At 50.9% G+C, this 24,127-nt stretch overlaps 9 protein-coding genes and 1 non-coding gene across 10 annotated transcripts; 5 read left to right on the plus strand and 5 right to left on the minus strand.

Annotated features, from left to right (window-relative positions):
• Positions 1 to 3,296: 3,296 nt before the first annotated feature.
• METBIDRAFT_187463 (uncharacterized protein) lies at positions 3,297 to 4,051 on the minus strand. Its single transcript, XM_018854808.1, has one exon. It carries the CDS (start codon positions 3,951 to 3,953, stop codon positions 3,387 to 3,389), a length of 567 nt encoding a protein of 188 aa, XP_018712051.1. The 5' UTR covers positions 3,954 to 4,051; the 3' UTR covers positions 3,297 to 3,386.
• A 98-nt stretch (positions 4,052 to 4,149) lies between these two features.
• METBIDRAFT_12037 (uncharacterized protein) lies at positions 4,150 to 5,769 on the plus strand (the record flags this gene model as incomplete). The annotated part of the gene is made up of 1 exon (XM_018854152.1): positions 4,150 to 5,769. One exon carries the CDS (start codon positions 4,150 to 4,152, stop codon positions 5,767 to 5,769), a length of 1,620 nt encoding a protein of 539 aa, XP_018712052.1.
• Positions 5,770 to 6,162: 393 nt separating this feature from the next.
• Positions 6,163 to 7,659, plus strand: CWT1 (Cwt1p; the record flags this gene model as incomplete). Its single annotated transcript, XM_018857322.1, has 1 exon — positions 6,163 to 7,659. The coding sequence occupies one exon, from the start codon at positions 6,163 to 6,165 to the stop codon at positions 7,657 to 7,659; it is 1,497 nt and encodes a 498-aa protein (XP_018712053.1).
• On the minus strand, positions 7,397 to 10,016 carry NOC2 (mRNA-binding ribosome synthesis protein). Its single transcript, XM_018855975.1, has one exon. The coding sequence runs from the start codon at positions 9,991 to 9,993 to the stop codon at positions 7,753 to 7,755; it is 2,241 nt and encodes a 746-aa protein (XP_018712054.1). The 5' UTR covers positions 9,994 to 10,016; the 3' UTR covers positions 7,397 to 7,752.
• Positions 10,017 to 10,126: 110 nt separating this feature from the next.
• STE13 (Ste13p) lies at positions 10,127 to 13,309 on the minus strand. The gene has a single exon (XM_018855976.1). It carries the CDS (start codon positions 12,951 to 12,953, stop codon positions 10,203 to 10,205), a length of 2,751 nt encoding a protein of 916 aa, XP_018712055.1. The 5' UTR covers positions 12,954 to 13,309; the 3' UTR covers positions 10,127 to 10,202.
• A 1,117-nt stretch (positions 13,310 to 14,426) lies between these two features.
• On the plus strand, positions 14,427 to 16,514 carry METBIDRAFT_40875 (uncharacterized protein; the record flags this gene model as incomplete). Its single annotated transcript, XM_018857324.1, has 1 exon — positions 14,427 to 16,514. The coding sequence occupies one exon, from the start codon at positions 14,427 to 14,429 to the stop codon at positions 16,512 to 16,514; it is 2,088 nt and encodes a 695-aa protein (XP_018712056.1).
• Positions 16,515 to 16,606: 92 nt separating this feature from the next.
• Positions 16,607 to 17,467, minus strand: METBIDRAFT_12042 (mitochondrial 2-oxodicarboxylate carrier; the record flags this gene model as incomplete). Its single annotated transcript, XM_018854153.1, has 1 exon — positions 16,607 to 17,467. One exon carries the CDS (start codon positions 17,465 to 17,467, stop codon positions 16,607 to 16,609), a length of 861 nt encoding a protein of 286 aa, XP_018712057.1.
• Positions 17,468 to 20,849: 3,382 nt separating this feature from the next.
• METBIDRAFT_78480 (uncharacterized protein) lies at positions 20,850 to 21,740 on the minus strand (the record flags this gene model as incomplete). Its single annotated transcript, XM_018858886.1, has 1 exon — positions 20,850 to 21,740. The coding sequence occupies one exon, from the start codon at positions 21,738 to 21,740 to the stop codon at positions 20,850 to 20,852; it is 891 nt and encodes a 296-aa protein (XP_018712058.1).
• A 1,261-nt stretch (positions 21,741 to 23,001) lies between these two features.
• On the plus strand, positions 23,002 to 23,813 carry METBIDRAFT_32056 (uncharacterized protein). Its single transcript, XM_018855977.1, has one exon. It carries the CDS (start codon positions 23,468 to 23,470, stop codon positions 23,639 to 23,641), a length of 174 nt encoding a protein of 57 aa, XP_018712059.1. The 5' UTR covers positions 23,002 to 23,467; the 3' UTR covers positions 23,642 to 23,813.
• A 208-nt stretch (positions 23,814 to 24,021) lies between these two features.
• On the plus strand, positions 24,022 to 24,114 carry METBIDRAFT_t135. Its single transcript has one exon. It is a non-coding gene; the product is annotated as a tRNA-Arg (tRNA).
• The last annotated feature ends 13 nt before the right edge of the window (positions 24,115 to 24,127 follow it).

Below are 24,127 nucleotides of genomic sequence, written 5' to 3' on the forward strand. Positions count from 1 at the left end.
GCTGCATGCTGGTTTTGGATGCAGCAAGCAAAGTTTGGAAATATCACTTGTCGCTGGGAAATTGGTGCATGGCCTCAGTTATCCTGGGTGCCTCCAGACTTGCTCTGGGGTCCAAGAGCCGTGCGACAGCCGGCATTGAAATTGGGCCAAGCGCATGTAGGAAAGACAGTCCAGACGTATTGTTTATGAAATATGTGTTTTGTTTTTTAAGTGGTGTTTGTTTATGAGTGATGTATGTTTATGAGTGGTGTATGTTTATGAGTGGTGTATGTTTATGAGTGATGTATGTTTATGAGTGGTGTATGTTTATATGAGTACTATATGCTTATGAGTGGTGTATGTTTATGAGTGATGTATGTTTATGAGTGGTGTATGTTTATATGAGTACCATATGCTTATGAGTACCATATGTTTATGAGTGATTTATGTTTATGAGCGTTGTATGTTTATGAGCGATGTATGTTTATGAGAGATGTGTGTTTATGAGCGTTGTATGTTTATGAGCGATGTATGTTTATGAGTGGTGTATGTTTATATGAGTACCATATGCTTATGAGTACCATATGTTTATGAGGGATGTATGTTTATGAGGGATGTATGTTTATAAAAGCGGAGTTATATAAGTGGTGTTATCTGAGTGGGTTATCTGAATGGGACATATGATTATCTGAGTTGGATATATGGGTGGGTATCTGAGTGGGTTATCTGAGTGAGGTATAGACGTGAGTCTTACATGTGATGTAAAAGTGGGTTGCATACATGAGCTACATACATGGGCCATAGAGGTGGACTATATACATACTTCACATACACGGGTTAAAACCGAGGGTTCTAGACGTGCCTTATAGACGTGGGCTATATTTATGGGCTAAATAAATGGATTACATACGGATCAGACGTGAAACCAAATATAACTCAGTTCACAATACAGGGAAGTCCTTAGGCTTGCTCCTCAAGATCGAAACGCCTGGCAATTTCTGCATAGCGCATGTTCTACCGAGAAGGTCGTGTTTGAATGTCCTGAATTGGCGACGATAAATGCATTTTGGCCCCTCAATGCGTTTCGTGATTGCCTCGCAAAACTCAATCATACAATATCAATGCATCCCGAAAACCCAAACTAGAAAGATATCAGTAAACGACCCTTGCCTGCAATCAATTAAAACATGATTTTGTTCTCAACTGATCAGAAAAGGGGGCCAGTCCCGTTGGGCTTGACATGACTACCTGGTCCACCTTTCCGTGGGCAGTTACTCAACCCCTTCCTTTCTTTCAAGTGTCCAAAGAGCTAAGCAGTTTGATTCAGTTGAGGCACATCTGTAGAACACAATCAGTCAACATCTGTAAAGTACTTGGTAGCCAGTTTTTCAGGTAAGATTGGCCGATCTGACCTAGAATGTGGTGTCTACTCCAGAAAGATTGAATGGAAATTCTAGGTTTGAAGAATCCCAGGAGCATCAGACCACCATAGCTTGCGCTCGAAAAGATTTTGTCCGGTGGGGGAGCACCTTCTGCCAAGTCTAACTCGTGTCAGCTATATATGCCATGAAGTTTAGACTCTCATCCGAAAGTCAATGCAGCTATGAATAAGTCTTTGACAAAAACCAACTCCACACTTATGGGTGACTGGCTCTGTTCTCCAGCACTGATATACACGAGCTGTACAGTCTTTTGAGGTCTTTGCGTATGCTTTGATACCAGCGGTATGCTGTTTGAAGAGAGAGGCTGTGTCGGCATCTTCCGGCATGCCTTCTTTATAGCTGACGTGAAAGGGCTTCTTATATATACAATAAAAGAGTAAACGGTACACAGTGAACCGTTTATATGCGTTATACAGCCAACTTCTTGTCTGTTTGGAAACTATTTGGGTCTGTGATGGTTGAGTGTTCTCTCGTGCCCATTTCATCACCTTAGGTTTCATGACAGAGATGGGACTCCCAGCTTTCAAAGCGTTGTTGTAGACAAGCTTGATCATGCCCGGATTGTCAGTTGCTTATCTTCTGTAGTTTTCCAGTGACCCCGGATTTTTGAGACAGGCCCGATGGCGTTGTTTTGGTTGATGGACCCAAAATAAAAATTGTGCGGATGTTCAGGCAGCAGATCGGTGGAAACGGAAGAGACCATCGAGATTCATAGCGAGATTCACAGAACAAGCACTTGTGCTGGCTGAAGCTGTCGTCTGGTAATCAGTCAGTGAAATATAATAGACTGTCTGTGGTGAAAATGTCCTATTGCCTGCGAAGATCAATATGAGACAGAATAACGTATGTAGTGCTGTGGTCAATGGGCTCCAGAATCTTGGCTTTCCAGAGAATTATCTTAAAATTCCGGAAACGTTTCTCATTAGAGCCACAGTCCAACACAGCTTGAAACTGATCCGTTGCTTGATTCTCTTCCGAATCAGGAACCTGTGTTATCTTTAGAGCATGTACAATTTTTTTATTGGTCTCTCCATCCACGTTGGCAGTCTATACCTGCCGATTACATGCGGCTTAATGGCCTGGGTGCTTGTTCACTCAACACCAAAAATGTCAGATGAAACACCAAGCAGGAAGAAATCTGGGTGTATACTTTCTGCTGAAAGTCCCAGCCTCTAATTTCATTGAGCAGAAGTGCACCCATCGCAGAAATAACACAAAGAGGGCGTCTCGAGTGATTTTTGTAAGTACTGCTCAAACCCGTCCTGGTCCTGTTTTTATTGCGATATATATTCCAGCGGGGAGTTGAAGGTGAGGTTCTGGAACGTGTTGTTTGTCGAATCGCAGAATCCACTATCAAGAAATGTCAAGTCTCGTATCCCTAAAGTATGCTGAAACTTGAAGCACTGCAATCAATAGTTTTCAAGCGGCATTCTAGTCTTCCGACATCAATGTAAAGCACACGACGAGGCCGGCCTTGGGGGATCTTTTGAAGGACTTCTAGTGTTTATAGTTGACGAGAAATCCGAAGGACCACCCAGCGTTTTTTATGAAGGGCTTCCACCAGAGCCCCGTTCATGTTGCTTTCACACTCACTTCAAATTGTTCTCAGGGCTTTTCAATATAACTCTTGGTCTCCTCAGTCTCGGTACAGAGCCCCCACAAAATTGGCTTGCTGATGTTTTGATATGGCTTCCCAGTATATTTCAACATACCGCAGAACGCGTCTCGGAGTTCGGCCCGACTCTCGCCCTGCCAACTGAGCCAAGATGGTTTTCTGTTCCCCATGGCAATAGATTCTACATTGAAGCTGTAAACACGAGACGAGTGCCGAGGAGCGTTTCTCGGACCCCTCCCCTTATTCTCAATTTTCAAAATGGGCGGGCTTTCCGCACTCCATGCAATCAGTGGGACTAATGAACCAAGCTGGGGCCAGAGATTACCTTGACACCATCGAGGCGCACGGCACTAATCACCCAGATAATAACGAACGGCCGTCAGCACCAACCACCACCATGCTTGGGAATAAACACAGCAAAAAAACATGAACGCAGCCATGAAAACACAGCGACATATCCAAATAAGCCAAGCCAGCAAGGACGCCAGAAAATGAAGCCACATAAAGGAACGAAGCCACGTAGAAAATAAAGTCGCATAAAAGAACAATGCCACGCAAAGAATAAAGTCACATAAAAGAACAAAGCCACGTAAAAGAACAAAACCACCAGAAGAACAAAACCACGCAAAAAAATAAAGCCACGCAAAAAAATAAAGCCACGCAAAAAAATAAAGCCACGCAAAAAAATAAAGCCACGCAAAAAAATAAAGCCACGCAAAAAATAAAGCCACGCAAAAAAATAAAGCCACGCAAAAAATAAAGCCACGCAAAAAAATAAAGCCACGCAAAAAATAAAGCCACGCAAAAGAACAAAGCCACGTAAGAGAACAAAACCACGCAAAAATAAACCACCAAAAGTACAAACCCACGCAAACCCACGCACAAAAATAAATCCACTCGCCCAAGACCCGCCCCATCGTCCCCAGCCTCAGCCCAGGTTCGCCAGTCCCTCCGCCCGGTCTTTCCCAGGCGCCCTCTCCATGCAGGCGCGGCGCGCCTCACATCAACGGCCTCCACTAACATAGCCAAGTAGCCGCCAACCCCATCTTTTCTCCCCCAAAACACCCACAAATCGTGCCCCCACACCGCCCTGCGCTGCACACCCAGCCTACCATGCGAGCCCCGCACACGCCCATACCCAGGCTCGTTGCCGCGGCCCTCGTGCTCCTCTTTTTGCGCCGGTGCTGCGCGTCCCCCGATCCGCCAGGGGGCGTGTTTCTGTCCCCTCCAAACAGCGCCCCCACCGGCGCCAGCGGCCTGGCAACACGCGGCCTGTTTTTGCAGCACGTCCCCGGGGCGCCGGCGGCGGGCACAAACCGCGCGGCCGCGCCGCCGCGCCCCTGGCCGCGGGACATCGACCCGTCCTTCTCCAACGTGGTCAACTCGGTGTTCCCCGTCGACATGGTGGTGTCGTACAACGCGTCGGGCGGCCGCGCCGGCGGCCAGATGGTGGCGCGCTACGCGGCGTTCAGCCCGGTGCTCCGCGGCGAGCTCCGCGGCCACTACGTGTTTGTCGCCGGCAGCGCGTGTTCCGAGATCGCCGCCCACCAACACCCCGAGTACACGGACAAGATCTTGGTGGTGGCGCGCGGCAAGTGCACGTTCGTGCAGAAGTTGGAGAACATCCGCGGCGCGCGGCTCGCGCCCCGCGCGGTGGTGGTGGCCAACAACGTGCCGCACGGCGGGCTCATCACCATGTACTCGCGCTCGTTCAACCGCGACGAGCAGCTCCGCTTCCCGGTGCTTTTCTTGGGCTTTGAGGACGCCGAGACGTTGCGCGCCATGCAGCCCGCGCGTCCGGAGTTGGCGCTCCGCACCGCGCCGTTCGACGGCTTCCTCGGCCTCGTGCTCCTGATGGCCGTGCTGCCGCCGCTCGTCATTGTGGCGTGCTACGCCGTGGTGCGGGCGTCGCAGTGGTGGGCCCGCCGCCGCCGCAACGCGCGCAACCGCCGCTACGTGCGCCTGCTCCCGGTGTACATCTACGCGCGCACGCACCTAGTGCCGTGGCCCGCGTTCTACGAGTACCTCTTGGCCACGGGCCAAACCGACGACATCCCGCTGGCGCTGTCGTCCGTGGCCGACGTGGCGGGCCCGCCCGCGTGCGGCGCGCTGGCCGCGCCGCCCTTCGTCGCCGGCGGCACGGACCTCTTGCTGATGCCCGACTTGCACATCTTGTACGCGGCCGCGGACTTCTACCCGACGCAGAAGTGCGCCATCTGCCTCGGCCGCTTCGTGCCGCTCAAGCTGCGCGTGTTGGTGCTCGCGTGCAAGCACGTGCACCACGAGGACTGCCTTGCCAACTGGCTCATCAACTTCCGCAGGACGTGCCCGCTCTGCAACGAGGCCGTGCGCGCTCATGATGCGCAGCAGCTACTCACGCATGGCGGCCACGGCTACGGCACGTTCGCCGCCGACCCGGAAAACCCGACCCCGGCGACAGACGACGCGCCCGGCCCCGCCGCGCGCAGCTTGCGCGTGGACCTGGCCCGCTCCGGGCTGGACGACAGCGAGGGGCCTCGGCCCTCCTGCTCGGGACAGGCCCTGGCAAGCCGCGCCGACCGCGTGCTTCCCATCGCACGCGTGCCGCTGTCGGACTCGTCCTTCGTCACGACCAAGACCCACCAGTCTGGGGACGCGCCTTCGTCGTACCACACGTCCGCGGGGGTCTTTCCGCCAGACAGCGGTGACGACACGCAGCTGGACGAGTCCGGCCACTCCACGCTCCGGTTCTAGGAGCCTGCTCTCGTGGGGCGCCTTCGCACGTGGGACTGGGGGTTCGCACCCGCGACCTCGCACGGCTTCCATGGTCGCGCGCCCACGCCGACCCCACAACTCGTGCCGCGGCGGCGCACGTGACCTGGGGAAGCAGTGCGCGCCGTTGTTTGGGAAAAAAGGCTCCAAAACTCATCTGGCCCCACGGTGCCCAACATTGACCCCGCTGCCAGGCCCTCCGGTTCCGCACAGCACACCCACCTAGCCCAGACAGGCCTCGGAAAATACTTCCCTATTCTTTCCATTTGAATTGTGCTCCGCAGACTGCCCCAGATGAAGCAAGAGGCGGCCGACACCTCCCCGCACGAAGCCCCACCCCTGGCGCCGCTGGCCCCATCCGAGGCCGCCGAGAACATGGCGCCCAGCTCAAGTACATTCTCCGCCGGGGACCCCGAAAATATCCTCCAGGCTGAAGCCGGCACGGAGCCGTCTCAAACAAAGCCGAGGAGACGAAAGAAAAAAGTCGAGAAGGCATGCGTGTATTGCCGCCGCTCGCACATGATCTGTGATTCCGCAAGGCCGTGCTTGAGATGTATCAAGCGGGGCATCGGCCACCTATGCCACGACGAGCCAGCATCAAAACAGAAGAAAAAGGCCACCGCTGATTTTGCAGGCGCGGCCGTGCTTCTGGACTCGCAGTCCACATCGTCGCAGATCGACCCGGATCAGCCGGCTGCCATCCTTGCTAACCAGCCCATGGACTCGTTCCGCCTGGAATATGCCCCTACTGTGGAATTGCCCAGCCAGTTTGCGAGGACCTCTGTGAACCCTCAGGCCAAGGCCGCGGGTCTTAATAAGGCGCTCCCGTTCAATCAGGAGCCGTTTTTCTATTCAGAGCACGCGGGCAGTGAATTCAGCTCTCTCAATGATTTCCTTTCCATCATCGATGACCCTGATCTTGTCAATGGCGCCTTGCATGACGACCACACACACGGCGACTCTTTGCTACCGTTTCTGATGAACCCCGATGGCGGGGCCTCCACAACAAACCTTAACAGCCTACTTCAGTTTTCGCCGGCCTCCAACACAATAAGTGCATTTGCAGAAAACACCATGAATGGCGGCCAAATGAGACAAGATCCTCAGGTTCTACCGCTCAACAACACCCATCTCCACGTGGCCGAGACAGGTGTGCAGCCCAAAGCGCTTCCGGTTGGAGCAGGCGATGGAGTGAACAACCAGCCGGTCATCTCAGACTCAGCTCGTGATAAGTTTTTCTTAACTGCGGCCGATCCAACAACAGAAATCTCGCCGGAAGAACGACTCAAGCAAGTCATCAAGGCAAAGCTCGAGGCGGGCTTGCTCCAACCCTACAACTATGCAAAGGGGTATGCCCGATTGCAAAGCTACATGGACAACTTCATGAACCAGTCATCGCGCCAGCGGATTTTGAAGCCGCTTCTGATTTTCAGACCCGCTTTCCGTGCCATTGCCAAGACATTGAAAGATGTCGATTTGGTGCTTGTTGAAGAAAGCTTCGAGCGGATGCTCTTGGACTATGATCGGGTATTTACGTCTATGGCAATCCCCGCGTGTCTCTGGAGACGCACGGGCGAAATCTACAGGGGAAACAAGGAGTTTGCGTCCTTGGTTGGAGTGATAACAGATGACTTGAAAGACGGTAAACTAGCACTCTATGAGTTGATGAGCGAAGAAAGCGCTGTGAACTTCTGGGAGAAGTACGGTGCCATTGCCTTTGACAAGGGCCAGAAAGCTGTGCTCACAAGCTGCAATCTTCGTACAAAAGACGGGCGCAAGAGGAAAAGCTGTTGCTTCAGCTTCACCATCCGAAGAGACCGGTATAACATTCCCAGCTGCATAGTGGGCAACTTCATCCCAATCGATCCGTGATGGAGAAGAAATCGGATCTTATTATTTATTGATGTCACTTTGGCATATCTATGTTGAAACGTCGTAGTACTACTCGTGGGCCCCGGTGCCCCGTTACTCCTCGTCCTCGTCCTCGCCATCGTCGAGCTGAACGTCCTCGTCATCTTCAGCCTCAATGGCGTCCTCCATCTCGATGTCCGCAGTCTTCTTTTTCTGCTTGGCCTTCTCGTCCTCGATCACCGCTTCCTTCAAGATTCTGGCCTTCTCCTCCCTGGCGTTTCTGTGGACAACCACATACTGGCCCAATGGCGTGGATTCCCACTTCTCATCCTTGAGGAACGCCTGGACCTCTGCCTTGTTCAGCGGGCCGTACTCGACGCCGCTTCTCTTGGCCGTTATATAGTTGGCGTTGGAGTTGAGTTTCTCCACAAGCTGCTGCATCTGTTTGTTGAACTTGATGTTCTTGGATTTCTTCATGAACCGGCGGAGCGACAAGATCACCGGCGTGACAAGCTCGGGGAAGGCAATGGATTTACAGTACAACACCAAGAACTCGCTGGTCAACTCGAGGAACTGCTCGCACAAGCCGTCCTGGTATGCACGCGTGCCCAAGTACTGCTGGTTCACCTTGATGATGTAGTTGAAGTCCACGGCCGGCAAGGACACGTTCTTTGGGGGCTTGGAGAACGCGGTGGACGTCAAGATCTCGAAGATCAACGGGTAGATCGGGATGTACACGCCCGTGCCCTGCGACAATCTGATCAATGAGCGGATGAGGTAGAAGCGCAAGGGGAAAAACTGTGCGGTGGGGATCAAGCGAATGGCGCCCAAAGTGACCTGGACCAACGGGTAGATCAACGGTCTCAAGGGGGACTCGTGGGACTTATGCGACACCAATTCCTTCTCGGGGTCACACTGCTTGGCCAACACTCTGGACCAGAAGTCCAACGAGTGGCAGAACTGCCAGTTGTAGATGGACTTGTACGCGTCCTTGCCCGAGGACTCCGACACATTGCTGGTGGACGAGATGGTGTTCCGCAAGTGCACGGCCAACTGGCGCACGAACTCAAAGCCAATGGAGTACGACAAGTTCTCGTCAATGCCAAAGAGCTCTGCGGCCGAGTTCTTGGCGAAGTTGAGAGAGTCCATGGTGTGCACGTTGGTCTTTCTGCAGTTCTTCAAGAACGACGAGTACGAAGATCTCAAGATGATGTCCAACGTGGACTTGGGGTACTCTCTGGCCGCGTTGTTCATGAAGGCGTAAGTGGACACCTGAGTCTCCACGTTGGTCGTGGACGCCCACACGTCCACCACAGAACCTAAGATCTGCTTAAGGATCTTTCTCTGCGAGATGTAGAAAGGCAAGACCTCTTGCACAGAAGCCAAGACCAACGCCGCAGTCTCCGTGTTGGTGATGTCCTGTAAAAGCGTGATGTACGCCCCGGCCTGGCTCTTCAACAAGCGGCTGACCACACGCGTTTGGGCGTTCTTGGCGTCGACGGACCGCACGTCCTTCAGGTTGACTTTGTACGGGGCCAACTTCTGCGCGGCCTCCGGCACGCGTCTCAAGCCAACAAACATCAAGTCGGAGAACACGTCCGGGTCGTTGAAGCTATATCGGGACTCGTTCTTGTCGCTCGAGTTGATGTACACCACGCTCTTGAAAGCAGAGATCGCGTTCTGGATGGTCTTGGCCTTGGGCTGCTCCTTCAATTGCTTGTCCCATTTGGCCACGAGCGCCTTGGAGATATCTATCTTCTGTTTGGCCGGCGCAGCCTCCACTTCCTCCTCGGCGTCGCTTGCCTCTTCGCCAGACTCGTCGCCCGATCCTTCGCCGTCGTCGGACATGGCGTCTAGCGGGTTGACTCCCTCGAAGTCAAGCAACTCCTTTTCGTTGTTTTTCAAGTACTTGTAGAACTCCGGGTCCTTGTTTTCCAACTCGGCCATATCCTGCTTCATCATCTCTTCGTCCTCTTCGTCTGAGGACTCGCCCTCGCTGGCCTCCTGACCGGCTTCTTCCTGGTCAGATTCAATTTCGGGGTCCATGTCGGAGCCCTCATCTGAACTGTCGTCGGCGCTGGCGCCCGAGCCCTCGGCAGAACCCTCGTTTTTCGCGGCGTCAGTGCCTTTTTTGGGGTTGGGGACCTCGAAGCCGCCCTCGAAGAACTTGTCTACGGGCATGTCATCGAAAATGGGTCTCGTGGATTTCTTCTCTTTGGGCTCTGCAGGTCCGTTTCCCTTGCCTCTCCTCTGGGCCATTTTCTTGTTCTGCTTCTGCACCTCACGACGATGCTCGATCGTGTGCTTCAAGTGCTTGTTCTGAAACTTTTTCGTGGCTTTCGACGCTTTCCCCATGTTGAAGTGTCTGTGAAGTATCACGTATTAGATGGAATGAAAAATTACCCATGTGAGATGAGATGAAGCTCTTCGCTGGGAGGGCATTGTGTGCAGGCCGCGACTACGGGTGGGTGCAAACCTTTGTTCGAGAACCGGGAATTAGGATCACGGATTCGACCATTAAAGATGTTTTGTTGTATATATTTGGCCCACTCCTTGAGGCTGAGTCACATTTCTATAAAGTAACCGGTGAACGCTTGCTTGAGCCACCAAAATAACTTGTCATACACCACTGTGTTCGCGTTATTGTAGTTGATCGAATGGTCGCTATCGGGGAAAAAATGCACGTCGTAGTTTTCGACCCCTGCCTGGTCGAAATTGTCCATGAGCCACATGGCGTTTTGCATGTGCACGTTGTCGTCGGCCGTGCCCTGCATTATCAAAAATCGCTTCACGTCCTTGAACACAGCGAAGTCATTGATGCGCGATATGGCTTGGTAGTTATTGTTCGTCTTCGGGTCTCCCATAATTCTCTCCGTGAACACAGAATCATAAAAAAGCCAGTTTGTCACCGGTGCCACGGCCATGCCGTACTTGAACACATTTCCCTTGTCAAACTCGAGTGTTTTCAAAGCAGTGAACCCCCCATATGACCAGCCCCAGATCGCAGTTTTCTGATCATCGACGTACGCGTTTGCTGCCACGTAATCTTTGGTTATAGCAACAATATCTTGCGGCTCCCAAAGACCCATGTTTCCTTTCAGATGGGCCTTTAGTTTCCAGTCGTCACTGCCAGTTCCCCTCGGATCGATGATAAGAACCACCGCATTCAACTGGCTGCTGACAATGTCCTGAAAATCGACCCCAAAGGCTCTGTTCACTGTGGTAGACCCTGGCCCGCCATAGGCGTGCACTAAAAGAGGATGCTTCTTCTCGCGCCGGAAGTTGGGAGGAAAGATTTCAATCACATTCACATGCTCCGACTCGCGCCCCACGCGAACGGAGCTGAGAACTCTCGTGGGGAGATTCGTGCTAGAGATAACCGCAGAAAAACGAGCCGAATCATCAAAGTTCTCTCTTTGGGAGATGTATCCGGCATTCTCGGCCACCAACGCCATGTTGATGACTTTCGTCCATGGCAGTGCTGGGCCCATATACACGAGCTCTAGAAACTGGCCGTTGGGGCTGAAGTTGAGTACAAAGTCCCCGTCTGTTGCAAGCTCTGTCTTGTTGGCATTCGTCAAAGACACCAGTGCAAACGAAGAGTTCAAGTTTGTGCCAAATATCCCATAGACACAGTCCTCAAGTTCATCGTACGAAAGAGGAGAGTTGTAGCTGACCGGCCCAAGAAGTTTCGAGTAATCCTTTGAAGACGCCAGGTCAAAAAGAGCTAGCTGCACCACGTCATCCACAACTACTCTGTCGAGGTACTGAATCAAGCCGCCTCTCTTCGCCAAAGTAATGGGCGGTGTTTTCTCTATCCAGCCACTGTAGTCAGATGCGTTTTGGAACGAGACGAGCGTGGCGCCGGACGAGTCAGCAGGGCAGTAGAGTTTCTTTTCTAGCACCGAGCTGTGTCTGTCTGACACTTTGATCAAGAAATTGTTCTGGTCTACCCATGCAGCGTCGTAAAGCAAGTAGTCGTCTTTAACGACCTTGTTGCTTACGCCTGCGATTTCGGTTGTCGTTTTTTGTTCCATGGAATACGAATATAGCCTCGTTTTCGGGTTGGGTGTTCCTGGCTTGGGGTACTTGATGGATGTATGTTTTGGGTATTGGTTGAGACCACCAGGTTTGACACTGGGCGCCATGTCTTTGTATGACATGGCCACTTCCCCCGAGCCCTTCACATAGTAGTCGAGGTCGTAGGCTTCAACCTCAGTGTCGTTGATTTGCGCATACACCATATGCTTCAGATCGGGGCTCCACCAGACCATGTGGTCGTGCGGATACACCTCTTCTTCGAGCACCCAGTCGGGTTTTCCGTTGAATACATCCAGGCTGCCAGTATTGGTGACGGGGAGAATGTCTCGCGTGTTCACATCCATCAAATAGAGGTCATGCTCGAACCCAAAGACAAGGTGTCTGCCCGACGGATCGAACCGGGCAAAATGGATTTTTTGCAAGTCGACGCCGAGTTTTTTTGACGGTGGCTGGACCGGAAACACCTCGCCCGTAATTGGTTTCCATAACCAGAAAAACGAAAACGACGAATGCCGCCATTGTGCAACCAGATCCGACCTGAGCAAATGCATGGCCGAGCGGTTGTTTACGGGCTGTCCGGGGTTGAGAATCACGTCTTGTGCATAGTAGAATTTGTTTTGGTAGGCGAACTGGTTGGAGTCCAAAATAGTTTCCTCGTACTTCTGGTCAGCCAGGCACACCACTAGTTTATCCTGCTTCCGCGTGACGTAGTACCCTTTGGAATCCGAGCCACGCGAGGCCGGAAACTGGGCATTCTGAAGCCATCTGAGCGGGCTGAAAGATGGCGTGTATAGGCCCTTTCGAAGATCCGGGAATGACGCGTTTTTGAGGCTCGGATTGAAGCTGTTGAGCGAGATGTTCCGGTGGCTCAACTCCACAATATTGGTTTCTGCGCCATGCCATAATAACGCGGCGTTGATGCGGGCGTTGCCGTTCGAATAAACGATCAAGGAAACGGCCCATATTAGCACGCAGAACACGCCTAGAAGCATGGCCGCACGCCTGGAAAAATCGCCGCCTTTTGTGAAGATGTTCCACTGGACCTGAAAGCCTGGATCGTGCTCGAAAGTCTCCTCATTCTGGGCGCTTTTCAGAGCATGGCTGATATCTTCAAACAACTGTGACGTGGCCGAATCGTCCGAGTCCGTTTCGCCATCTACGACTCCTGTATTGAGCGCCAATTGAGCGTCATTGATCTCGTGAGATCGTAGGGTTTCCAAGGGAATAGCCTCGAACGGCTCTGTGTCTAGTCTTTTGTAAGAATCACCTCTCATACTAGTGCAGACCGAGGGTAGGATTGCCGATTCGGGGTGTATCAATGTTGCTTCTGTGAAACCGACTTTTGGGTTTATGCACAAATAAAGTGGCGTGGGGTTAATTCAAGCCCGCAGGATCTGGCGTCTCCACTATTTGTCTGTAGTAGCAAGTCTTGGTAAGTTTAGATAATACAAGTAGTCACGTGCGCGGTCCCCATGGGGAGTTTTGGAGGGTGCGCAGATATTGGGCAATCTGCTCGGAATGGTTTGCCAGCAACACCGACGGGCCTGTCTGTTCTTCCTGCTTTTTTCTTTCGAATATTTCTCTTAGCGAGCCGTCATCCAAGCAGCCAAAAAAAAACCTAAAAAGCGGCGTGTTTCAAAAATCTCGCTGGTCTGTCTTTCTTTAGTGCCCGCTTTATAGCGCCTGCCCGCACACAGGCTCTGCCTTACCTTTTCGGTCCATAAAGGACACGCTGCGACGCGCAGCCTTGGTGGCCCTAGGCCCAATAAAGAGGGGGGCCACAGCACCAGGTCCCAGCTGAAGGAGGATTCCGAAAAGAAAAAAAAGCAGGGGAACGAAAAAAGAAACGAGAATCCCGTGGCTGCTGCTGCTTTTGTGTTGTGGCCCGACTATATAAGGGGCCCCTTTCCCTTGGCTTTTCCTGCTAAATTTATATACCCATTCGCAGTCAAAGCAGCGCCCCGTCTAGCGCAAGCTTTCGGTGCGCGCAACTTCATAACTATGGCCCGGGCCGTGGAGATATATTAGGCACACCAGGCAATACATTTGCAAGCCATTGTTCTCCATCCAACGTTTAATATTCATTTCCGTGTGCGACGCTACTCTTTTCTTTTGTCCCGATACTTGCCGGATCGTGAAATCTTACCCCGCAGCAGGACAGAACAAACCCACGAACTCCATTGGTGCTTCCCCATACAACCTAGTGTGCCACGTATCGCCCAGACAGTCCCCGAAAAATGGACTATTCTCGGCTTTTTACCAGCGAAGCTTCGGAAGCCGAGATCGCGGTTCTTTTTGACGCTGATTTTGACAACGCAGAGTTTGCAAAAGCCCTCAGTCTGGCCGTGCCCCATATATGGACGGGCTCAGAAAGGTCCATTGCTGCCATTGGCCGTGTCTTCCGTCTTGGGGTTTCTCAGTTTGCGTCGATTCTGGAGGACTTGGACGGAAGCAGTACTCCCGAACCCCGCAGCTTGAAATCCCTGGCGCTCGGCGGAAATTCAGCCAGTGTCTCTGCCTCTAGCGAACTGGAACTTGCAAGAAGCATCTCTGCCTCAGAATCGCCGGAGTTTGCCGTGGGCAACTCGGGAGACGATTGCGAAGATGAAGACGGCGAGGACATCACCAACCTCGCGAAACCCCGACGCAAATCGAGCTCTGACACGGATATATCTGGACCCGTGAACTTGGATGAGTCCGTGGATGTGACGGAATCTGCGGACGCAAAACCGTTGGTGGATACGGGTATGTACCAAGGCTTGAACTTGAGCCTCTACTCGAACAATCCATCCGAGATTGCTATTGATGACGAGCACAAGATCGCAAGAATCGGCCACGTCGCAGACGTGCTCGCCGAATGGTTCTCGGTGATTTCCAAGCAAGCCCGGAAGAAAGGCAAAGACGCGTTTTGCGTTCTTTTTGGGCCGCCGGGATCAGACAAAACCCCGAACGACAACCACTTGCATTTGCTCTTGTTCCGCATCAAGATCTTCATCGAGAGAGCGATCGAGCTCAACGATCTCGACAGGGCCGGTGCATTGAGGAAGTTTATCATTTTGATCCACGAGATCTTGCATGCGCTTTTCGTCGCTTTGACGCTCGAGGCCGGCATGGCGAACGCAAACAGCGTCCTCGTGGTAAAGAGCTTGCTATTTTGTTTCTTCCAGGTCGACTTTTCTGAGGCGCTCCAAGCACTTTTGACCCGAACCACAGGGAAACAATTTGTTGATCCCAAGCCAGATGATGCCAAAGAAGAAAACAGCGCTGCAGAGCACGCTCGCCAGGCAAGGAAACCAGAGCTCAGGCTCTCCTATGAGGCCGTGATGAAAATCTATGCCATTTATCTCTCGCTTGCAAATTGCCCCATTGACCTCATCCTCGTGGACAAAGTCTCGTTGTCGCTCGACATCACGACGCCTGAGGACATGTCGCCAAACACGTACACGCGTTTTCTTGAATTACTCGACTTCTCCAAAGAAAAGACTTTCGCCCCATTGACCAACAGGCTTGTAAGTCAATTGGCGGCCATTTTCAACTATTACTATGAATTGTCGCCGGATATCTTGAGACATTCGCTCAGGCACTCGTCGTTTTTTGGCTGGGTTACCGGCAATACGTTATCCCCCCGACTGTATCTTTCCACAGACACCACGCTGAGCGTGACGTCATTTGCGAAGATCGCATTAGATCCCGTCGACCCTTACTTCTATGAAGTGGACCTCTATGAACACAAAAAAAGAATCAAAGTCGTGGGGAAAGAAACAGACTCTGTGGCTGGCGTGCGGAGCCCGTCATACCTTGCGATAACTTTCCAAATGTTTCAGCTTCTACACAACAGGACATTTACAAAAGAGCTTGTTTCGCAGACAAACAGCACTGTTTGCTTACTCGATATCTGGTTGTGTGTATCTTCCTACGTGCATCATTACCAGTATAGATCGGCCATCAACACTTATGGAGCGAGAGTATCTTTTCTCATGTTGCTCAAGTTGACCTCACCCAAGGCGCCATGGCTTCTGGCTCTTCGGGCCCGCAAAATTGACGAGAACAAATGGAAATTGTGTCACCACAAACATCCGGTGATCCCACTCGACGAAAACTGCCCAGAGAAAGACGCTTTGCTCTATGTGATTGATCTTCTCCAAATCACGTTCAGGTACAATCTCTCCAAGAGGTTGGACATGGAAAATGTCAAGATCGCGCTTACGGTGTTGTATCAAGTTCTCTTGGAGCTTGAAGCCCATCCAACAGAAGGCCTTCGTACCTATTCCTGGAACGATTTGTACGTGGCTTTGGTGTACTTCATGAAATTCGTTGCGCGAAGCCAAAACGAAGAAGCAGTCAAGTACGTGATTGAGGAGTTTTTCTCTATCCTTCAGCTTCTCCTCAGCCCGGCTTTTGATAAGATCTTAGAGAAGAGCACTGATTACTTTTCGCTTGGCTACCATCCGGCCAAATCCATGAATTTCGACTTGCTCTACATCATGCTTCAGCAGCACGATACTTTGGAAGCACTTTTCAGCAAGTTCATCAGGAGAAAAAAGAACTTCGGGCGCGTGGAGAGGGCTTTTCTTCAGCTCAAAGAAAAAATATCGTCGGTTTCTGACCGTGAAATCAGTGACAGCGAAGTAACGAGGATCTTGAACGAGCTCTCGCTTCTTGACGAGGAAAACATGCAGTTGACAACCATAACGATCGACCGGTTTAACTATGCGGAGACATTCAAGTATCTTGACAGGGACTACGAGGATTTCAGCAAGCAACGAGAGCTTATGAAGACATTTATTTCCATATTTGAGACGGACTGGGTTGGCGACGCGAGCCGCAACCGGTAGCCTGGATACATCCGAGGCGAACTACTCGAAAAATAAAAGTACAGAATAGTTAAACCTAAGGAAGCTCTACAACATATATCCATCCGAAACAATCAATCCTTCTGGAGCGTTCTGAAGAAATCCATGCAGGTGGTGAAGACCACCAAAAGGATACCGCCACCTGGGCCCAATCTCAAGACCTTGGGGATGAAACCCTTGTACAAGGCGCCGACACCCTCCTCCTTGGCGACAGTGAGAACAGATGGAATGGTCCAGATGTACTTGGAGGATCCGGCCTGGATTCTGGACTTGACCACGTCAAATGGAGTGTTCAACATGGTTCCAAAAGTGCATCCGATGGTGCCGCACGTCAAATCTATAAGGGTCTTTTCGGACGAGCTCTTGGGCTGGGGCATCCAGGTTCTCACCTGGTGGATCAAGCCAAAGTACCCGGCGTTCCAGGCCACGTGTCTCCACATGGTGGACTCCAAGCCTTTATACAAGCCCAAGATTCCGTCGGACTTGATGATGTGCTTGACAACCTCGCCCGCGCTGTTGAATTTGGAGGTTCTGTCTTGCAACTGGATCTTCACCAACTCGAAAGGCACCACCACAAAAGTCTCGGTGGCACCGGCAGTGGCACCCGTCAAAACAGCCAAGGGCTGCGTCATTTTGGGCACGTCAAACGCGTTTCTGTAGAACTTTCCCCACTCGTCGTTGGCGGCAAACTTGATGGCTCTCTTGGGCGCCTCCATCAAAATCGGCGCGGAAATACCCTTGTACAATCTGGAAAAGCCCTCCTCGGCAACGATTTTCTTCAAGCATCTGATGGTACCGTTGTAGTCGGCCGTGGTGGCCAACTGCTGTCTTGTTTTGACGACATCCAAGGGGTACATGACCATGATTTCAGACACTCCGGCAATAGCGCCGGAGAGGAACTGGTACATAAAGGGCAAAGGCTTAGGGTCAGACATTGGTGAAGAGAACGGGCCAAATCTGTAGGACAAAAAACGCAAGTTTTTTGGTGCGGTCACGTGGTCAGACTGCTGTCAGAAATATTTGCTATGCTTTGTTTGAAGAAAGCGTGGGGCGTTTATATGAGAAGTCCAGAAAACAGGTGGATGGTGGAAAAAAAAGGCCCGGGTTTGACTGGGAAACTTTGGGCCTTTGACGTCCTGCGTAATCGGTTCTCCACTGATTAGCGACTTTGACTGCGCGTGAGTAATCTGCAATTTCGGGCAAATGATTGTACAGAGATACGACGCCCATTCTGCATTTGGAAAAGCGGAGGAAAAGCCAGAAAAAGCGGGTGCCGTGCTTGTAATCAAGAAAACCGTTTAAGCTGGCCTCAACGCCTCTGTACTTACTCACAAAAATCCAGGCTGTTTCGGCTCTCCTGTTTTCCCCTCATGGCCAATTGTTAAGTCCGTGTTTTGGGACCCCGCTCTGCCCGACGGCCGGAAGGCCAATTGTCGCGAATCGCACCGATATTTTTTCTTTCCGTGTCTTTCAAAATGTTGTGAAAACCTCACTTCAATAACCTGACTATTGGACAGTTTTCCCCACTCTTCACCCAACTATTGCTGCTGGACCAGTAGCACCCGGGTTTTCCCGACAGATGCGGCGAGCGCTTCCGCTCCGGTCCTGCATGTAGCCGTCTGTCTTATTGGGAATTTAGAGTTCAGCCGGCCAGCACCGCGTTGGCCAAAATGCATTAAGTGGTGGTTTAAAATAAGAGGTGTGGCCAGAATACCTCGTTTAGTGGTTGAAAATAAAAGGCATGTCAGTAATATACAGGAGCATGTGAACCACAGGCTTTTTATTCCGGGCATATAGCTTCATAGTTAGAGTTTTTATTGGGCCGTTGAGGTCCGTTTATTTGGTATTCAGATAGGTCTGAAAGATTTAAGAAGCTGGTTGATGCAGGTTCCTAGCTCTTCGTGAGAGCTGGTGGGGGGAAGAACAAAACCAGTAACAAGCCAGAGCCATAGTTCTGGCGATTCTATTTATTCCCTTAAAATCGAAGAAGTTTGTATTCAGCTCGGTGTGGTTAAATACATTTCTTGCGAAGCAGTGGTTTAAACAAACGCCTGCTTTTCAATGGCTCCTGCCCTGGGGCTTTTCTAAAATACAGATGAACCGGGTAACCCGCGCTCTCGCAGTATATAAAGCCAGATGCTCGCCGCGCCACTTCCTTCCTTCTTTTTTTCTCGTGCGGCGCCAGAACTTATACCGTGTTGCTTGTCTGTTCACGTATCCCTACGAGTTGGCGAGTGTCAAGTTCTGGTCTGAACAAAATCCAGTGATGGACAACGACCATCTAAACGCCCTTTCATGAATTTGGCTAACGCAGCCGGTGGTTCTGCCATCGTCTGCATGGAAATACATGAGGGCTGGCAGGTCAGACATTTCCCACGAGCTACGTAAAGTTCTTGTAGATGAGATTTTGATATCCTTTTGACCGTAGATGAGCTTTTTAACATGTGAAGCTCTGTCTTTTCATCTTCTAGGTCGACTTCCCTTGGCGAAACGTAACGGGCACTTGAGACGAGTTGGCAACAGCTGTTTTTTCGAAACTGTCAATGTCACATTGCCTGTATTTTGAAAGCACTCTGCTCCTACTCATAGATTGGCAACTAAGCAGTCGATCATAGGATGCAATAACTGTCGGACAACCTAATAGTGGGTAGTCTCAAGGAGCAGATGAACACCAAATTATGAATAGGGCATGTCTATAATCTGCAGTCTGCAAGACTTTCAGCGTCCGCCAATGTGATTTTGAAAGGTTTTGAAGATGACACGAGGGGATATTCCTAAAAACCATTGGGTGCATTGCTATGCCGTCCTCTTGCACGATGTCCTATGACAAGCCATAAGAGCCATTCGTAGAAAAGCTAGGTACGGTATTCAATTTCCCTCCTTCATTGGATATCGTTTCACCCGATATGACCAATGAGGAATTATTATGAAAGCACATGAGATACTCGACAAGCCAGTACCCAAATTGTCGAAAGATCCCGAAAGGCTTTTGCAAATCGGGACCGTTTTTCCTGAAGTATTCCCTAGAGCAGTGGCGCAGAGGATCCACTAGAATAATTTTTGTGATATCTATCGGAAGTACATCTTGCTCCAATGTTTAAAATGTTGTGAGAGTAGACTCAAGCTCTGTCTAGTGTATATAACACGTTATTGAAACTAGGATTGGAAGAAATATCGGAAGATTTCCTCGAGGTGCTTTATTTCCTTTCATCAGCTTCCTTCGGGCACTAGAAGAGCGCATGTCTCATTCGGTTCATCTTTACTGGCCATACCGGATGAAACCTTGAAAAGTTCCCGGTCGTCCTCGGAAGCAAATCATGTGCTTCCAGAGACGTATTCCCGAAAATCGTGCTTTCAAGGTGTTTTGTGAGAACGCATTCCCTGAGGCTTCTCAAGGCATCCGGCACGGACCAATAGCATCTTGAACATTTCCAATAATAGAGCTATTTGATGCCTCATTCGGAAACATTCCTGGAGCTTCCCACTTAGAGGGATTTTTCAAAGTTCTTCTAGTGTTTCTGCTCTAAAAGAGAGCTTTGATGATGCCGTCAAGTGGAGTACATGTGTACGATAGCATGTGTGGTGTCTTTTCGGGGAACAATGCGGAACCGCCGGATCTGACGATATCCTATATTGGCATTACGATAGTGTTGGACAATAAGCCGGTGCCCTTCACAAGAAAGTGCTTTGCAGCTGTTCGTCGTTGGGAAAATACTTCCCAGCCGAATCCCATACGGGCGGCCGGGGCTGCGGAGCCAAGCAAGGCCAAATTCAGGAACGAAGTTTGGTAGAGCCCTCTAAGTCATTCTCTGTATGAGTGCTGTGGCCTTGGCCAATGTTTCAAGGTCCTCTTGGACCTCTGAAAACAGGAGGATGAACATTCGAATACGCCGACAAACCCTCGGAACGAAGCGCCTCGAAGAGTGGTCTTGATGCAGATCTTTACGTCGGCTCTTTCGGTTGATATTCAGACAGCATCCTCCAAATCTTTTCCCCGAGCTCTTTTTCAAAGCCGGAGATAACGCACGTGCCTCCTCGAATGCTCTGAAAGCGATTCTAAGGCTTTCCCGGGACTTTGCCGAGACTTTTCCATGACTTTCCATGACTTTCCCATGACTTTCCCATGACTTTCCCATGACTTTCCCATAACTTCCCATAACCTCCCATAACTTCCCATAACTTCCCATAACTTCCCTAGCTTCCCATAACTTTCCTAACTTCCCCAACTTCCTTAACTTCCTTAACTTCCCCCAACTTCCCTAACTTCCAAAAGACCTTGCCTCACCCTTCCGAAGCCTCTCTCCTCCTCCAAGATACCTAGGCGCCGTACTCAGAGCCCACGCGCATGAACGCAATGAAGAGATTGATGCACACGCCAAGCACCATGGCCATTTTCTGCGCGTCGTTGAACAGCGTGTCGTCCATGAGGAGAAACACGAGCGCCACGGCACCGAGAAACGTGCCGAGGAGAAGCCCCAAGAGAAGGTGCTCGTTGTGATGCGTGCCCTCCAACTCGGCCGCGGCGCGCTCCGCCAAGTTGGGCTGCGCGTCGCCGGCCTCCGGATCATACGTGCCGCTGTGGGGGCGCGCAGGACGGCCATTGGTGCTGTCCATGGTGGACTCTAGCCACCGCTCCTCGAGCTCGCGAACAAGCCGCTGGCGGTCCTCGTCCTCCTCGACGTCGGCCACGCCGGTGTGGTTGGGCGTGTTTGCCGGGAGGTAGATCTGCTGGAACTGGCGGCGCAAGTCGGCCACATCCAGCGCATCCATGCCCTGCAGCAAGAGGCGGTCAAACCCCACCACCGGCGCATCGCTGGTGTGTGTTTGGGCGCGCCGGTCCAAGTCCTTTTCACGGGCAAGCTGCTCGCGGGTCATGTGCTCGCCGACGAGGCAGTGCACGTATATTTGCAAGGGCTCTTGGGGCTCCGCGGGCTGCGGTGTTTGGCGGAGCTGCCGCAACTTGGGCCCAAAGACCTCGGCCTGGAAGTCCGTCTCGTCGTTGAGAATGCGCCCGTTGTAGATCAACCGGAGCCGCCGCCGGCTGGTGGCGTCCACCTTGCTGCGGATCATGAGTTTGAGCCACAGCGAGTTGACGAGTTTGTTGACGTCGTCCCGCCCGAGGGAGATCAGGAGGGGGATGCACAAGTCCGGCTGCTGGCCGGCGCCGGCGCCGGCGTCCGAAAAGCGGACCACAATGTGCACTTTCATGGTGTTTGTGGCTATTTGTGGCGGCACTTTGGTGGGCCTGGGCTGTGCGGTGGCGGGGATTTCGGGCTTGCTTTTTTTGGGGGCTCTGGTGGATTCTGTGGCTGCCTCCGTTTGTGTTTTGTGAATCAATTGGTGTGAATCAATTGGTGTGTTTTAATGTGTTTTTTGCCTTGGGCAATGTATGTTTTGGTGGGTTGGGGGCCTGTTGCCGGTGTCTCTTGTCGAGGGTCCTGAGAATCGGTGTGTCCGGCTTCTGTGTGCCAGATTTCTATGTGTCCGGCTTCTGTGTGCCCGGCTTCTTTGTGTCTAGCCTCTTCGAACTCCCGGGATTCTCTAGACTTCCCAGTTTGGCAGTTTCCTCCGTTTTTATAGTTCCTTCCGGTTAGGTGGTCGGTTGCACCATGCCGGTTCTGGCTAGTTGATAGGGCACGAAATGCGCGCTTGGCCCCGGCCGCGTGGGGCAGGTGGAAATGCACCTGTGTTTTGGGGCGAAAATCGAGGTATCCTCCCCAGCCTCTCGGACCGCCTTTCCATATTTTTTTAAAAGAGATTAATCTTGTAGGACGTGACTGGAGGGATGTGGGACCCCACCACTAACAAAAACTATAAAGAAAAAATACGTCGCAGCATTGGCCCAGATGAAGAGGCGCGGGCACCAATTCACGACTCTCTTTATTACCCTTTTGGATACGACTTTACATTTATATCATTTAGATTGTATTCTAGTTATGGACTAAACCATCTTGTTAAATGTTTTACTATATAACGTATAAAATTATGAGAAATGAAATGGAATCTATTTATTTATAATTTATTAACTTACAAACAATAGTATATTGGCTCCTTTTCTGTCATATGTATGCATTATCTCTGGGTTCACGTTCAAGTGTTAATAGTATTTTCTGTCTTTGCCTCCTGATCCATAAGCAAATAAACCCTGTGAACGACTTTAACAACCCAATTAAGGTTTTGTGGGTTGTCAAATAAATTATTTAAAGGAGCGTCTTCCTTAAGTGTATTGGAGCTTGGAAGCCGATCTTTTGCCACCAAAAGTGCACAACCTCACACTCATTGTGGAGGTGGGTTAGCTTCTGATCGCTAGAACAGCTTTTCAAACACAACATGCATTTGAATCTTGATGCCCCAACTTTATTATCATGAAAGGGAGCCGTGCTTGAATAGATGAATGGCTGTGAGATCGACAGTAGCTCGGCTATTGCTACGAATGATCTTATTGGGAATAAAGCGACATCAAGGTTGCTTTTTTTTTGGTAGATTCATCTGATTAAAGGAGAAAAGCTATATAAATGATTTATATAAAAAACCTTCAAACAGCTCCCAGCTACGTACCAAGTGTCTTAGCTCGGCCCGTCCCCTTCCGTTAGTCACGGCCTGGACGGTCCTCATGGCCCGTATCTGTTTACGTATTTCCGCGTTTTGCTCAATCTCTGTGCCCTAGTCAGTGGGATTAAAAACGGCAAGAGCAAAAATCGCTGGAATTCCGCCTGCGCTGCAGAAACAGCGGCCCTTACATTCCACATCGTCTACGTTATATAGCGCAAATGCACGCAGCCTTTCTATATGTCATAGTTATTCCCAGGTTGCCCTAGTTCATACTATGACCGACCTGCATGTAATCCTTGCGGATATCCTGGAGACTGCCCCACGGTCTATGCAGGATTCGCACTAAGAGAGGTTGAAGTATTTAGAATCCAGTCCCCGAGAATATGAAAGGAACAACGTTCACCAATTGGACAGTTCGTCCAGAACAAATACACGTTACTCTTACACATCCGTTCTACGTCTTAAGACCAACCCCAACTACACCTTTATCCCCTTTCCGGCTTCAGTCCAAACCACGGACGAAGACCGAAGTACCTGAAGGTAAGCCAGGCTTCTAAAGAAGACCTCGAGCGTTTCTAGAGATACGATCTGACGATCCAAGATAATTCGATATAACGATACGGACACCCTTAGTCGTTATACTATATTATGAAACAGCCTGGAGCTGTCTCTTAAACTACGAGTAGATCGGTTTATAGATAGTTCAGCCTTAGTGGATAGGCCTAGTCTATCTGTCGTATTCTCGATGTCTAAAAAGTCTTATCCTTCTTCAGGGATGTCTCAGCCTCACGCTCCTTTATAGTTCGGAACCCTTCTATACAGTAGGTGAGGGGTAACCCCGATCAGGAATGTTTAGACTCTTCGTCCTTCGTATTATACAGGATGCCCAGAATCTATAATCTGGCTCATGTCGTATCATAACATACTATAAGCTTCGTTCCTCATGGCCCAATGGTCAAGGCGTCTGGCTACGAAAGTAACCACTTCTGTTGGAACCAGAAGATTCCAGGTTCGACTCCTGGTGGGGAAGCTTCTTTTTTCTC

This window comes from Metschnikowia bicuspidata (genome assembly GCF_001664035.1).
Source record: "Metschnikowia bicuspidata var. bicuspidata NRRL YB-4993 chromosome Unknown METBIscaffold_3, whole genome shotgun sequence".
Classification (NCBI taxonomy): domain Eukaryota; kingdom Fungi; phylum Ascomycota; class Pichiomycetes; order Serinales; family Metschnikowiaceae; genus Metschnikowia; species Metschnikowia bicuspidata.